The 15,812-nt window shown below is 36.3% G+C and overlaps 3 protein-coding genes across 5 annotated transcripts in view; 1 reads left to right on the top strand and 2 right to left on the bottom strand.

The window, feature by feature from the left end:
* LOC126378029 (neuroglian-like) overlaps window positions 1-2,829 on the bottom strand; it is a 52,174-nt gene extending 49,345 nt beyond the window's left edge. For 2 of the 3 annotated variants that reach the window (XM_050026117.1, XM_050026108.1), the window contains exons 1-2: window positions 2,711-2,817; window positions 2,260-2,345 (exon numbers count right to left, since the gene is read on the bottom strand). In XM_050026117.1, coding sequence (XP_049882074.1) covers window positions 2,260-2,317 — 58 coding nt within the window. In that variant the 5' untranslated portion in view covers window positions 2,318-2,345; window positions 2,711-2,817. Of the gene's footprint in view, window positions 1-2,259; window positions 2,346-2,710 lie in introns of all 3 variants that reach the window. The other variant, XM_050026100.1, reaches the window with a different exon arrangement.
* Window positions 2,830-3,673: 844 nt separating this feature from the next.
* On the top strand, window positions 3,674-4,675 carry LOC126375735 (uncharacterized). Its single transcript, XM_050022838.1, has one exon. It carries the CDS (start codon window positions 3,674-3,676, stop codon window positions 4,673-4,675), a length of 1,002 nt encoding a protein of 333 aa, XP_049878795.1.
* Window positions 4,676-4,780: 105 nt separating this feature from the next.
* On the bottom strand, window positions 4,781-14,513 carry LOC126378100 (scm-like with four MBT domains protein 1). Its single transcript, XM_050026269.1, has 7 exons — window positions 14,289-14,513; window positions 11,894-12,304; window positions 8,940-9,062; window positions 8,535-8,663; window positions 6,459-7,321; window positions 5,972-6,147; window positions 4,781-5,688 (listed from the first exon to the last, which is right to left on the bottom strand). The coding sequence occupies exons 1-7, from the start codon at window positions 14,358-14,360 to the stop codon at window positions 4,847-4,849; spliced, it is 2,616 nt and encodes an 871-aa protein (XP_049882226.1). The 5' UTR covers window positions 14,361-14,513; the 3' UTR covers window positions 4,781-4,846.
* Window positions 14,514-15,812: the final 1,299 nt, after the last annotated feature.

Below are 15,812 nucleotides of genomic sequence, written 5' to 3'. Positions count from 1 at the left end.
CTTTACAAATCCTCAGAATACAAATCCTGGAATGATAAGCTGCTGAATGCATCATACATATATTTCATGTAACAAGTCTAGTACTGCATTACACAAACTACAGATTAATTCTAATAACATTCAAAGGAAATGGATGTATAAGTCTTGAGGATTTTTCAAGAATCACATTGTATTAACAGCTGATATATTTCGTGATTCCTTCCACTTTATCGAGGGGAGGCCTGCACCCAGCAGTGTGACATATATAGGCAATTTATGTTTATGTTCTGTATATTTTTTTTATTTGTGTGTGTATTTCTTGAATACAATGTGTTCTTGTTTATGACTATTTGACTTCACATGTGAATATTCAAATCCTAACATTAAGATAATCAACATCATCATCTATCAACAGTTTTCTGACATTACAAATACAGCAGTTCAAATAACATGTGGTAAACAGACACAGTTATAAAACATTTTAAAATGTATGTATATAATGTACAGAAAAAGAAAATAAACTTGGGTTGATTCGGATGACACCCTTATTTAAAACTAAAAATTAGGTAGTTTAAATTATGATCAAAAATAAACCACGATCTAAAGGTGCAAAACAAAACTTATTAATAAATTTTAATAAAGAAAAATATAATAATAAGTGCGTAATTTTGTCATGTTTTTCTATGATGTCCCAGGTTGTTTTTTCATACATATTCCATAGTAATTATGTGTTTTGATGTTTAGTTAAAAGTAACTGATTTGACTAGTTGAAAACTAGCCTATTGTAAGTATGAAACCCAGGCATGGAATGAATCAGTATTTTTTGTTCATATAGGGCTATAGACTGTATTAAAGGTTGACTGAACTGTATATAGGCTAACAAAAACAACCATGAATGCTTGCCAAATTCATAAACATTATAGCAGAATCGAAAGCCAAGAGTTTTTTTTTAATAATTCCATTCTGGTAGAAGGCCAGCAGCATATCCTTACATAATGTAAAACATCACAAACATGAAAGGATGACAAGAAGAGAATTAAAAGGAAAAGGACCAAGAATGTGTAACAGTGACCTGTAAAACTGAATAGCACATACCTATAGCATAGTAAATTTTGATTGGAGACTGCATGACATGATTGTTGTTGACATAGGTCAACAAATAATGGTTCTTAGATATATGCAGTTGGTTTTATTTTAATAAGTATTCAAGGCTTTTTAACCTCTTAAGCCGTACTACATTTCCAGTCAATAGATGAACAATTGGGATTTGCTGTTTAAATGAATGTAGAACTTATTTTGTTAATAATGTTAACATACATTAAGATACTCAAAGAAAATGTAATACCGTTACACTAAGAGGAAGAACCAGCAGGGCTCGTGACAGAACAAAATTATCTTTCGATAAATAGTTGTGAGAAGTAACACACAACCTTCACATTATAAAAGCTACAGAGGTGTGGTTCTGTCTAAAAGCCCTTTATTGTGCACATTATATTGAAGCATTCACTATAATTTGATTCATCAGTTACATTTCACCCAAAATACACATCCACCCACACAAAAGCCAACTGAACATCTAGACAGTGAGTAATTTGGGCAGTGTCACACAGCTATAAATGCAATTTATGACATCAAAAATCCAATCATAGCTGTGGCAAGGACAAAACAATACTGTCAATTACATATCTGGCACGGTGGCTTGCACATAAATCATTTCAGCTACTTGAAGGCCAACTGAAGAGTTTGGAAAACTTTTGCAGTGGGATTTGTTTATGTTCAGATTTGGATAATCTGATACTTTATGTGATTCTGAAGCTGTAGGTTATTTGGAAAGTAATAACTGGAAATGTGAGACTTATAGTTTGGAAATGTCGGCCCAATACCGAAACCAGTGAAAAGTTTGTAGCATGTAAAACTTTAGTCTGTAACATGTGGCATAAAATTATTCATTTTCTTATTATTATCTATGTAAGCAACTTTTGGGGGCAGATTTTAGATTATAAGTCAGATTACATATGAAAACAGTACTTTGTCACAAACTTGTGTAGTTACTGCAATCAGTGAGAGTGCATATAGCTCTGCTATTGTGAGTGTGTCGGTGTAGGCAGACTGTTTACTATACAGTGGGCGATACAAGAGGCCCGCAACATATTACGAAAGCTATGATTGAGTAAGAAAAAGTTGAATGAACCTCAAGTTCATGCGTTCTTAACTGCTGATAACAACACAGTTAGGCTTTGTAACGCCGATAAATAGTGGAGAGTAGTAAATAGTACTTACAGAGCGCCGTCGCCGACGATAATACCGCCAATAAACATATCACTCTACAGGTTCCCATTGTTGCTAGAGTCCGCTGCCTCGTGAATCTAACAAGAAACCAAACAAGCAGGTTTAGATACACTGAAACACATTTCCCCGGCACACATGTTCACGGCACTCTGATTAGGTCATCCCAATCGCACAATGACAACACCCACTAAAAATAGTAACATCAAATTCACTAAATTATTTCCCCGTTATGACACAAAACTTCGTTACGCGACCCGATAATCTCTTGTAAACCCCTAAACCCATTCAAATACACTATTTCATGACAAACTAACGTTAAAAACCGCACAAACTCACAATTTGTTACAATAGACGGTAAATCAATAACGACTTCCCGATACTACTACCACGGTTAGTTTTTAACTAAAATTATGTTTCCACGCAAATTACTGAAATGATTTACCTAGATTCCTGTTTTATAATAATATCATCGCTGTATAAAATAGCTGGAATTATAAAAATTACAGATTTATAGGCGGGGCCTCCAAGAGTCGGCCGTCGTTCGTTCGTTCAAAAATTGACTGACCATAGACAAAAATAAAGAAATGCGGCCGCGGCCATGACATAATTTTATCTCTTTCTATAACACTTAATGGTTATCTTTTATCTCTTTCTTACAAAAATCATAGACAACAATGTGAAGCGTGCGTTTTGAAACCAATATCTTTAGGTTTTTTTTTTTTTAACTTCACAAGGTTGACAAGTTTTGAAGATTAAATTTTGTTTGAAATATTTTCATGTTGTTCCAAATGTTGTTCAGATTATACTTGTTTGTTTTTAACCTATTTTATTTTCATTAGTGAGATAATTTAGTTTTTAATACGCTGTGTGGTCAACCAATTTCACTGTAAATTAAAAAAAAATGATTTGAAAATATTACGCGCGAAATTTAAAATTAGAAAAGTTTGATTTAATTAATTTGTGAACTTTCGTAGATACTAGAACCTACCTCTTTTATTTCTGGCTAATTATTTTCCTTTGTGACAGTTTAAGCTTTTTGATGATAGTGAAATTATTTATTTGAAACAAAATTTTTATCTATTTTTTGCCCTTTTTAAAAATATTTAAAATAATATTGTATATAGTAGGTGCGCCTTTAAATTCCAGTGCCTAATTATTATTACACCAGTTTTGAGATATTTAATTGTACATTGTCCATAATGAGTAAGTACTGCCGCTTTTAATAGTTTAGGTTTTTTCTTTTTCACTTCCGCTTTACACAATTTAGCAGTAGCTGTTTGTATAGGCACTGTACTTACTTTGTTTTATCAATGCAGGTGACATCAGCGACAACATATCTACCAGCTATAGCTTCTACTCTCCACGGTCACCAAAACTATCCTCACGGAACCCATGGAAGTCCGATATGAATCTGCCAAACGAAATGAACAGTCGCAAACGTACTTATAAAGTATCTAATTTTAAAGACTGCTGCGGAGAATACTACAAAAAGTATGAACATGACGAAATACCCGTTCGGGATCATAGCATCATCGATCCCTCAACTGGCGATAACGAACGATCTGTGTCAATGACCAATTCGCACCTGGATCAACTTGAGTCGAAAGTGTTAAAGAATGTGTCCCAAGAACTTCAGACTGATGGTAGCTCTTACAGCATCGACTCAAACATTAAATTTTTCAAAACAACAGTTCAGCAGATCTTCGAAACGTTTTACAGCACCATGCAAGACTTCGAGGTTTACAAGGAAAGGTTCAATGCTATTCTCGAAAAAAGCAAAACTGATTCCATCAATGAAATGGAAGATTTTATCAAAGAAATGATTCAGCATGTCATATCCTCGGAATCTGTTTCGAATGAAAGTCACAAGACTGCCACAACTGCTGATGTCAAAGATCAGGAAACTTATGCTATTGAAACTGGCTCGTCTAAGAGCTACGAAATATTGCAGAATATGCATTCTGTTGTCGAGGCTTATAAGAACGATAACTATCTCACAGATTCTACTAACGAAGAAAACAATTCGAAGACCAAGCGCAACGTGAAAACTGGGGAAGTTTTCAACATATATCTTCTGAGTAACACTCCTTGCGTCGAGATCAAAATGACAGAGCGAAATATGCTCTCAGAGATAAATATCAAAGATCCAATTCATAATGCCGACATGAAAGTCGCTTCGGCGGATAATTTGAAGAAAGTAGAGGCGAAAATGAAGGAATTGGAAGGGCATGAACAACCGAAACAAGAGAGTCATTCGCAGGACAGAGAAATACCTATTAGGGTCTCGTCTGCTAAAAAGAATATACATTTGGACGAAGATTTCATTTGTGAACACGAAAGAAATGAGAACAAATCCTTCATTTCGAAAATTTGCAGCTTCATTTGTAAGAAATTTCGAAAAGCTTGACTGGTTGTTTAATAGCCGCGACTTGTTTATAAAGTTAATTTGCTTTGTCTTTATATGAAAAGTTCACTAAATTATGTTAAAATTTGACGTGAAATAAAATGTATATTTATTATTTTAACAAGTATTTTATTGTGGACTAGACAAAATAATGGAATATAAGGAACAGAATTATCACGATTCAACGTTTACTTCGAAATTATCTACATAATAATATCTAATCATGGTAATATGCTTACAAAGTTGCAATGCGAACTCTTTCTTCATGTGTAAGAACGCCTTGATAGTTTCCAAGTCGAGCATTATCAGCGCCTGGCCATCGATCTCTTCCTGTTTCATTTTATCAGCTATTAGTTTACAATCTTCCGTGCTCGTGAGGTAAGCATACACGTCATCAACAGACCAATCCAAAGGATTCGGTGATAACTTCAGTTTAGTTTTCACCCAGGACAAAGTTGTGTTCTTTTCAAACATTTTATTGTCTGATGGCAGAGGATCGTAGGAACTGAATTTAAGTTTCTTCAACTCCGGTTCTTCAGAATCAGACACATCGGAAATATTTTTAGCGTCACGAGAGTTGGAACTGCTTTCATTTGTTTCGTTCTCTGAGTCGCTATCTGGCGAACTTTGCTTCTTGGAAACGCAAGTGTTGCTGTATATCGTCTCCACATCTTTCTTGTTCCAGTGAGCTTCTTTCATTTGGAGGGCGAAGTTCGGGAGCTTCGCGCCTCGGGTTTTCATTTCGAGTTTTGGGTATTTATTCTTGGGCTCGCGTTTCCTTCTTTGGCTTCGTTTGTATTCGCTGACGCTGTCTGGGGAATTTGGTCTGGTACCAGATTCCGAGGGCGGCGTGGATCCGGCGCTATGCTCGCTCTCTACTGATTCTCCATCCTTGTTGCTCTCGGTCTCTTGCGATGGTTGTTGTTCCTTCTCTCGCTTCTCCGGAGCACTCTTCTTCTTCTTTCGACGTCCATTAACACTGCCTTTCGGTCTTCCGCGGCGCTCTGTGCAGTTATCTGTAAGTATTTAATGTCTTGTTACAGTCAAGCAGTTTGTAATTCATATAAGGGTCTTAGCGTGGTAAATCCCATATCCTTTTAAAATCGAAACACGAGGTTAAAGTTGCTTGACTAGAAGAGAATACTGCAGAACAAAAGTTAAATAAGGAGTTCGATTCCCAGTTGCGTTTTGTGTCATTCTAATCTCCACCAAAAGCAGAATTGACGAAGAAGTATGCTCCAAACCTCTGATCGATAAGGGGACGATTAGCAATGGAGCGGAAATAACTCGTCAACTCACGGAACGTGGACTTGTCTTGTTGCTGGCAGTTGTGTGGACACAGATCTGGGTAGTCCACCGGGCCGAACAAGCAGGGGCAGCCTTGTAGCTTGACGCACACGTCGCGACAGAACGATGGCACTTGCTCCAGGGTTGTGGCTACCGGGACGTACGCGTGGTATGTGCTGGTTTTTAATCTGGGGAGGAATTTTGGAGTTTATTATATATCATAAAACAAACATATAGCATCACGTCTGTGTACCAGAGGTGGGCAGAGGCTATATGGGCTGTGAGAAGCTGATGAGACATTATTGAAATGACGATTCAAAGTGTAACTATGTTAGCTGCTGAATAAAGATATTTTTGTTTTTGAATTACTTCACATATTTCAAAACAAAGATACAAATCCCATTAAGGATAACACGTGAGTTTATGTATGTATGTGTGTGTATATATACTCCCACAGATTGATTATAATTATAAAAAGTAGTAAGAATAAAGTACTCACTTGGCTCTCAGCATTTCCAGGCGCATCCCCTCTTCAGGCGGACCTTCCGTCTCCCAGTCCTTCAACAGCTTAGCGGGCTTGTACGACGCTGATATGATCTTATTCAACACTTCTTTCAGCACAAGAGACAACGGCCCCGGACCAACATGCTTCGGAAGTTGAGACAACTTGTTCCTGCTAATAGACGGTCCAGCGTAACACTTATAGTTGAAGTAAATCTTCTCACACCATTCTTCTGAAGTCTTCATACTTTCTTCCTTCACCGGTTTCTCTTCAACTTTAACCTCTTTAAGTACAGACATGTCCGGGATATGGAGTGCGTAGTTGTTACTATCGCACCAGCCTACTGGGAAGAGCAAATCACTGTCTTGAGAGTACCAGAACTTATCACCAATAGGCAGCAGTTCCACGCATACCATGTGTTCAATAATAGCTTCTATTGACGCCACATGTATTTCTTCATGATTCATAGGGTTGACAGCTTCGAGTTTCATCCCAACTTTAATGTCCTTTAAAGGCTTCTTATCCCCGAAGCAGTAGTCCGGAGCAGGCACAGATGACGTCATAGTTAGGTACTCATCCCAATCAAAACTACCTTCCTTCCAAATCTTTGGCGCTTTCAGCGGCAGGTTATTCTTCTGGGCCCACCCTATGGGGTAGATGTAAGGATGCATAGAGTCACATAGCCAGGCCATTCTGGAATCTTCGTAATCTTCGTGGTGGTCGTCAATGGCGACGAGGAAGTGGAAGTTGTTGAAGACCTTGGTGACTGTGGCTGGTCGAATGGTCTTCATGTCTTGAGGGTTTAAAGCCTCCACTTTCATTCCCGTAACGAAGTTGTGCGCTTCCAGGCTTTGTGCCGGCTGTAAAAGATATATTTTTGTATTATTTGGGTAAAGGCTGGCAGAGGAAGACCTACAAGGATGTACGTACATTGACCAAATTGGAGATTTCCTTAGAAAAGGTTTAGTACGATCTAGTCTGAACCGGCGTGCGTGTATGAAACGATTGATGTAATTGGTGGAAGCAAGCGAAGTGCGTCAGGATCGAAACAAATGGAATTCCACAGTATCTGCTTACCCCGGTGGGAAATATGCGTGGATTTATGTATGTATTATTTTGGTAATGCTTTTGAACAGGATTGCGAAGTATTCTTTATGAATGCCTAGGTAGATTGGACACTACAGAAGTATTAAACTATTACTATATACTTATCTAAACTAGGTGATAGCTTGTTATTAGTTTATTCAACCATAACATTGACAACCATTACAACAACCCATTAGAGTTCACCGTCTTATGTGGTCGTGGTTCTACGTGACGTGTGTGTGTAATAGGCTACTTTCCAATAGTCAAATCAGTTACTTTTTTCTAAACGTCAAAACACGAAATGACTATGGAATTTGTATGAAAAAGCAACCTGTTTCGTATGAAAAAGCACACTGTGACGTTATAGAAAAACGTGATAAAATGTCGGACTTATTATTGCGTTTTTTTTATTAAATAGAAAACAGAAAAAGTTTTTCATTAGTTTTAGATCTGGCTTTATTTACATAACATAACATAAACTGCCTATATACGACCCACTGCTGGGCACAGGCCTCCCCTCAATCCACCGGAGGGGGTATGGAGCATACTCCACCACGCTGCTCCACTGCGGGTTGGTGGAAATGTTTTTACGGCTAATAGCCGGGACCAACGGCTTAACGTGCCCTCCGAAGCACGGAATCATCTTACTTTTTCGGACAATCAGGTGATTCAAGCCTGAAAAGTAAGGACTTTTCACCAAACAAAGGATATTCTCACAAAGTGATTTCGACAATGTCCCCATCGGGAATCAAACCCGGACCTCCAGATCGTGAGCTTAACGCTCTAACCACTAGACCACGGAGGCCTATATTTAGTAATCAGAATTTCAAAATTTATATTGAACCTAGTACACGACACAATTGAGATCGCGTAGCGTACCCAATGGGATTGGCTCATTAATCGCATCTCGCGTTATTTTGGGACTAAAGAGGGAAAATAATTTTCGAACAATCTCTCTTAACTAGCCATCTCTATTTTATTTATTACCTGAAATAGATCAGCTGGTGTAGGCTCCTTTATAGACTCCTCGGCGCTCTGCCGCAGTTGTGTACTCAGCTTTACTTTGCACGAGAACTTATTTACTTTGCCCGGGTACTTGAACTGCCAAGGAGAGCCCTGAGAAAGAAAAATACAAATATGTTTGTTGATTATAAAATACACCAGAGGTACCTCCGAAACGCATTTCTCGGGAATTTGGGTTTCCTCACGATGTTTTCTTCACCGTTGAGCACGTTATAATCATTTATGATCCAATCATGAATTTGAGAGCAAAGTCGAAAATCATTGGTTTAGGCCTGTGCTGGGATTAAAACCTGCGACCTCACTGAGAGTCAAGCGTTCTTCCAACTGGGTTACCACGGCTCCATAGATTAAAACTTCCTTAAACGTTACCTTATTGGTGACAAATCCGAAGCTGCTGAGGCGGTTGTTGGAGAAGAATATCCAGAACTGCGGCATCTCCTCATCACATCCATCGTAGCGGAGAAGCAGGCGACCGCCGACGTTCTCACAGACCTGGGAGGTCAAAAAGTCCACATTTAATCAAATCATCTAAAAAAGCAATATTGGTATTTGTCTAGCCACAGTAGCCACTACGATCGATGATCAGTACGTTCGTTCGTACGTACGCGATTGATGAATGTAGAGGAAGCAAAGTGTGTCAGGATCGAAGCAAATGGAATTCTATACATACATAAACTCACGCCCGTAATCCCTAATGGGCTGGGCAGAGCCACAAGTAATCAAAGACAACTTGCAGCCACTGTTGATACGATGTCGGAAGCTGGATATGATAAACCTTATGGTGACAAAGGATCAGCCTATCGCCCATAACATTAGTCCATCATGTTAGAGGACACAATCCCTGTGTCGGTTTTTACGACATGACCGGAAAAAAATGGAAATGGAATTCTATAGTCTCTGCTTACCCCGGTAGGAAATAGGCATGAGTTTATGTATGTATGTATGTCTAGTCACTGTGGTCCTGTGGTTCACTGGCTTGCCTCTCAGACGGGGAGCGCCAGCTCGAACCAAGGTACAGTCATGAGCAATATAATGTACCCACTTTAGGACTCTGTCGCACTTACATATTTGACATTTAGTGAGACTTACAGTTCAATTTGTCAAAAACGTTAATGTGACATGGTACCAAAGTGTATACATATTAATGCTCATGACCGTACCGGACTTGCACCAATGAGTTACTCATTTATCTCTATTATTACGTGCAATTTTCACTAACACAGTTTGCTCGACCTTTAAATACTAACAGTGTTACTACAAAACAAAGACTAAAAGATAAACAATGTTTAAAATATAATCCGTACACGAAAGAAGTCCCGAAGGCCGCGGCGCTACTGTCGCAGATTCTGCATAGAAGTATTATAACTTGTCAAGTTAGTTTCATTAAAATCCGCCGACTTGTTTCGTGGCGCGAAATACTATTTTAAACCTAGTTTATTTTTAGTTTGTGTTTTGTAGTAACACTGTATGTGTTTATAGTGCATACCTACCTGTGTTATGCTTAGTAGGAATTCATATCGGACGTCGACATCGCCTCCTTTGGATCATACTTTAGGCTTAGATAGTCACAGGGACTCTAACCTGGACCGTGACAGAGGGCAGCAGTACTATTCAGACAGGAGTCCTAGTACGGCTTTGAAATAGACCACTCTGGGCACCATACCACTCGCGTCGGAGTACTGCGGGGCGGAAGGCAAGAGGGGAAACCACTGTCCTATTTTTCCCTAAATGAGTAGCATGGTGAATGCTACACCGACAAGAGCGTGGCTCTTAAATTAGTGATGATGAGCCGTTACCCCTAAGGGGTATGGGGAATAGCGCGAATGAGATTTTTGTTTAGAGTATCCGGGGGCATGGCGAATTTAATTCTTAAATTCCTCAACGCTTCGGAGTGCACATAAGACGATAGTTTCGGGCGAATAAGTTGGATACACTTCCTCCAAACCGCTATGTTATGAAAGGTTGAAAATAATTTTCACATATTCACGAATGTTAACGAACTGAATTATATTCTGCAAGATCATGACTTTTTCAAGGCGTGTGATAAATGACAAGCATTTATTTTTAAAATTTTGGCTTTTACAAGTATCTTCCTGCTATAGGACGCTACAACAAGCGGAAATAAGAAATGAATATATTTGCACAGTAGCCTTGAGATGCACTGCACCATTTTTGAGCAACCTCGCAGCGTAGCCTTGTCAATGACCGGCGTACGCGCACGTGATATATTCTGGCAAACATTCAAACAGTTTGTTTTCAACTTGCTTTAATTTAAATAATGAATGAAAATAATTTTATTTTTCTGTTTTCGCAGTTCGCTGAAGGACGTTGGGATGTTGATGAATTGGATTGGAATTAGGGTGTGCGCGTGAGTGTGATATTGCGTCACAAACCACGGCCCACTATAGCCAGTGACGTACCGCTCCAGGGATTGTTCCCAGCAGTAAGATGCGCAAATTTATGTAAAAAGAGCGTTATTACCAATTTGTAGGTAACATTGTAGGTAGGGGGGCCTGTGCTCAGCAATGGGACGTAAGCATATAGCTTGTTTATGTTATGTTATGTATATATGACAACCTATATACGTCCCACTGCTGCGCACAGGCCTCCCTTACCCACCTTACCAGATTTTAGGGCACTAAAGTCTGGTCATTAATACTAGTTAAATATAGAAAGGACACACTCTGCCCCCCTCCAATACCGTAACCCGTTGAGGAGTAAGGAAGCGCGCGCAGTGTCTGTCTTGCACACTTGGTTATATGATAAATAGCCCACTTTAGAGGGACACAACCTCAGTCTACCCCACAAGCCGAAGCAACCTTAATATAATTGTTACATTATTTACCAGTTTAAAAAGAACTAAGGCTTTTCAAATCTCACGTGTGCAATTTAATGTACCATTGTCTTTTTATCTTATCAAAAGAAATACCAGTTACAAAAGAACTTTAGATATGTCTGCAATGTTTCTAGTTTTATAAGTATTTTGATACTTGATTTAAAAAATGTTTTGAAACTTATTTTAATACTTATTTGTAATGTTAAATAATTACTTTTCATTCTCATAGTAAAGATATTTTCCGTCGTATTTTTCGGTCTTAAGTTATTTGTATCTAACAAATAATGTTAGCAGAGACTTCTTTTTTGTGTAATGAGTTTTTGTTAACATCTGCAGATGGATTATGTTAGGTAGTTGAAGTTGATAATTGAACTTTCATGTCAGCTTATTTATTAGCCATAACATATTCAAGGGAATTGTCTTGCGGTTTCTTTAAGCTCATTAATAGTCATATATATAGGAGTAAAAAAAAAGTTAGAATTCTTACCGTAGCAATCCAATATCTATAAGGATCCAGAGTATTCTGCACTTCCACCTTCATCCCCGTCTTGATTCTATCAATGGGAGACAGTCCTTTATTGTTCAAAGCCTCAATAGAAACAGACTGTCCATCTAACAGTGCATTCTTCATAATATCAATAATCTGGTCCCCATATTTCTCGTTTATTTCATCTGGTGGCTCAATCAGCTCATCATATTTGCCACACCATCCTAGAGGATGGACTTTTGTGCTGGATATGTCGCACCAGAAGTCCTCAGTGGCTCCAATGAACTTGATTCTGAGCAGATGGCCACAGACCATGGTGATCTCGGCGATCCAGTAGATGTCAGGGTTGCTCTTGTGGCAGACTTCCAGCAGCATGCCCTGTTTGATGCCATTGTTCAGGCTTGCTTCCACCTGGGAAAATATATAAGATAAGATATTTATTGCATTCCTGATGTTTTTACAGAAAAACAAAATTAAAAAAAGTAAAATAAAAATAATATGTAATATAGTTAATATAAAAAAATATATATTAAAATAAAACAATAAATAATATAAAAATAATAATAAATAATTATTATTAAATATTTTTTTATAACAAAAATTATTATTTTTTTGCCATATTCCAGAAGGCAAAAATTTTTATTAATTTATCTTAAGTGCAGTTTTCACTAACACAGTTGGCTCCATCATTATAGACGGCGATAGGGTTGACCACCTTTAAAATTGGTCTAACAGAAATCTCTACCTCTGACTACCCCAATTTTTACATAATTGTGAGCTTATGTTGTGTTAGATGGCAAGTAACTATTGACCAGACAAAAATTTACAAAGAGATGAGATGTGTGTTAGTAAAATACAATTAATAAAATCTTAGACACCTAGATGTCTTGGAGGTTCCTCTTAAATTATTTATCTAAAGAAAAAGGAGGAAATGACTCTCCACTCCTTTGTCTATCTATAAAAGTTTAAATCAAGTAGGTATAAAATTATGATAGGTATCCTGAAATTACTATTTATGATCAGATATGTTTAATACGATCTACTCTGAACCGACGTGCGTGTATGAAGCGATTGATGAATGTGGAGGAAGCAAGAGAAAGTGTGTCAGGATCAAAGCAAATGTAAGTCTATAGTCGCTGCTTACCCCGGTGGGAAATGGGCGTGAGTTTATGTATGTATGATCAGATATGATCTTAAATTTCATAATATGTTTAATATTGGGAAAATGTTTCAACAACTCTGAAATCATATGCTCTTAACTTCTTCCTTTTTGATCAAATTTTTAGTGAATATATTTCATTTCTTTAGTCATGGAAACAATAGATAGACAGTAGTTAAACAAAAGCTTTGCAAAAAAGATTATTATAAGGTTAGTGATTATTTAGAAGATACCTATGAATACATGGGATTAACTGTCTGAGAACTGATATTAGGCAGCTAAATTAGTCAATTTTATAACAATATTTTATGTTTATTTAAAAAAAAAATAATGTCTAGGGCCCTATGTCGAGGTTTTTCTTGCAGCTTCTTTTCCCCGGCTATACAGGTTGTGAGAAGCTGCAGTAGTTTTAGGCGGATGAGACGTTCATAATGTAAAAATTGACGAATCAAAGTGTAACCATGTTACCTACTGAATAAAGATATTCTTCAATTTTGAATTGAATTCTGAATATAAATTCAAAGCTGTATGCCCATTTTTTTTTTATATCATGATTTATTTCTCAACTCTTCCCCTAGTTAAATTGGATTAAGAGCAATAATAGATTTAGGCAAGTTTTAAGTTGCAATAATTATAAAAACATACCTACTTTGGAAAAACCAGGGACAGTCATAATAAATAAAGTTTTGATCAAAATCTCTTAGAGGAAAAGCCTCTTATAATAATTTACAATGGCTCATTTTATATTATGCAATACACAAATAACTCAATAATAAATAGGTACCTTATGTTTAATATAATATGAATAAAATAACAATAGAATTATATAATTTAAAGGCCACTAAATGTACATTCCCTCTTAGACTTGTAAATTGATGATACAGGCAAGATAAATATTCCATATGGAATTATGAATATCTTGAATTAAAGTATTAATACTATTTTGTAACATAATGAGGAGGAAATTATTAAATAATTTAAGTTACACGTAATGGAATGACTTACATGAGAAGTGCAACATACTTAAACATAAAAACAGCTAAAAATAGAAAAAATAATATTGGGCAAGGTTTATTAATTGATAGTTTTATTACTAACATTAAAGACAGAAAAGTTTAAAAGTAAGTAACTAAATCGCACTAACTCAACTAAAACTAGTAATTTATTGTAATAATTTATGAACAATTACACTTTATTATACAACAATGGATTGAATTAAAAATATTCACAACTTACATGAGAAAATAGTTCTTCAGGAACTGCAATGTTTCTATTAGCTTCCAAATAATCGTTCCAATCAAACTCCATAATTATTCTAAACAATTAAATTAGACTTCATCAAAATATATTACAATTTTCACTCAACTCAAAATTCTCGAACGGCTGAACTTCGTATAAAAATTTCAATGACGAAAATTATAATTACCATACTATACTTCTATTTCATCTTTCTCGCGGTAGACGCATCTTGTTTTCTCTTTTGCAGCAAAAGAAAACGTTTCTAAGGACGCAAAACATAATTTACTCCAAAATATAGCTTTGTTGTTGTAAGAATATTAATTCAATTATTACAATTTGAAGTATTGATTTTTCTTATTTAATAAATAAAGCAAATACAATATTACAATTTAATATTTTAATTTATTTATGCCTCTCTAATTACAAACTTACAAAGTCTGTAATGGAACGTTGCAAGATCGTTCTGAAACTAAATTCATTGTCAAAGAAAAGAGAAAAGGACATGTTGAAATAAAACCATGTGTAATGTTATTTATCCAATCCGCTGTTTGAAGAAGAAGCCGTTTTGTTACCTGATTGGCAAAATTTAGAAATGATAAGTGTGTTTTATTCATAGACATATAAGAGTATGGACTGGAAATACCTACAAAAAAAACGTGCCACTTGGTCGCATAAAATGGCGGCCTTTACTAGGGCTGCAAGCTGTTTCAATACTAGGATTACCATACTCGTACCTACTAGGTATAGCATCTTCTTCTTTGCGAGTCGATGGCGATCGATACTAAATTTTTGCTGACCAATAATAGGTATAGCATTATAATAATAAGTATTCATAAGAGAACAGAAAGGGAAGGTAAAGGGTAATTAGGTGGTGTACTGTATTTTTCGTGTATGTTTTGTGTAAAACTTGTTCTTTTTAGTATGTTGTGTGCAATAAAGTATATTTGTATTTGTAAAGGGTTTAGTCAAGATTTATCTAAGTAGTTTCCTTAACAACTCTATAACATTGATTACATTCTTTATTGCGCACAATTCGAATCCACCTGGAGTGTATAATGAAACATAAATTATAACGTAAATCTGTTTATTAGCAAGTATTCATTTCACATATTATTTATTATGTATCTACATTATATTTACAATAAATACAAATCTAAACAGTGTCAATTTGTTTAGAAATTGTCTTTGTGACACCCTGTCACATTGCATATATAATTATTATACGCCTTCGGAGAAAGAAAATGTAAAGTTAAAGCAAACTTTCTTATTTCTTGGGAATACTTCTTTGGCAAAGGTAAACCTTGAAATTTGTTTACCTGCCTTTTCAAAAAGTCGTGCGGTCCTGCCAATTCTTCCATCAATACACTTTGCCCTTTATTATTTGATTTTTATTCTGCAGATCTTCCATAATATTCTTCAAATTGGCTATCTTTTAATTTTTTCATTTCGTCTTCTTGAACAGACTGAAATAAAGTTTAATAATAATGTTAAAACAGTGTATGTACTAAAATATATCTGATT

This window comes from Pectinophora gossypiella, chromosome 2 (assembly GCF_024362695.1).
Source record: "Pectinophora gossypiella chromosome 2, ilPecGoss1.1, whole genome shotgun sequence".
Lineage (NCBI taxonomy): Eukaryota > Metazoa > Arthropoda > Insecta > Lepidoptera > Gelechiidae > Pectinophora > Pectinophora gossypiella.
The sequence above is the reverse complement of the archived record's forward strand: the minus strand, read 5'-3'. Positions and strand labels throughout refer to the sequence as shown.

Excerpts from the sequence above, each read along its gene's own strand:
- LOC126375735 (XM_050022838.1), top strand. The coding sequence starts at position 3,674 with ATGAATCTGCCAAACGAAATGAACAGTCGCAAACGTACTTATAAAGTA.
- LOC126378100 (XM_050026269.1), bottom strand. The coding sequence starts at position 14,360 with ATGGAGTTTGATTGGAACGATTATTTGGAAGCTAATAGAAACATTGCA. Across the intron at positions 12,305-14,288 it reads CTGAAGAACTATTTTCTCAT|GTGGAAGCAAGCCTGAACAA; the intron begins GTAAGTTGTGAA and ends ATATTTTCCCAG. Across the intron at positions 7,322-8,534 it reads CACCAGCTGATCTATTTCAG|CCGGCACAAAGCCTGGAAGC; the intron begins GTAATAAATAAA and ends TATCTTTTACAG.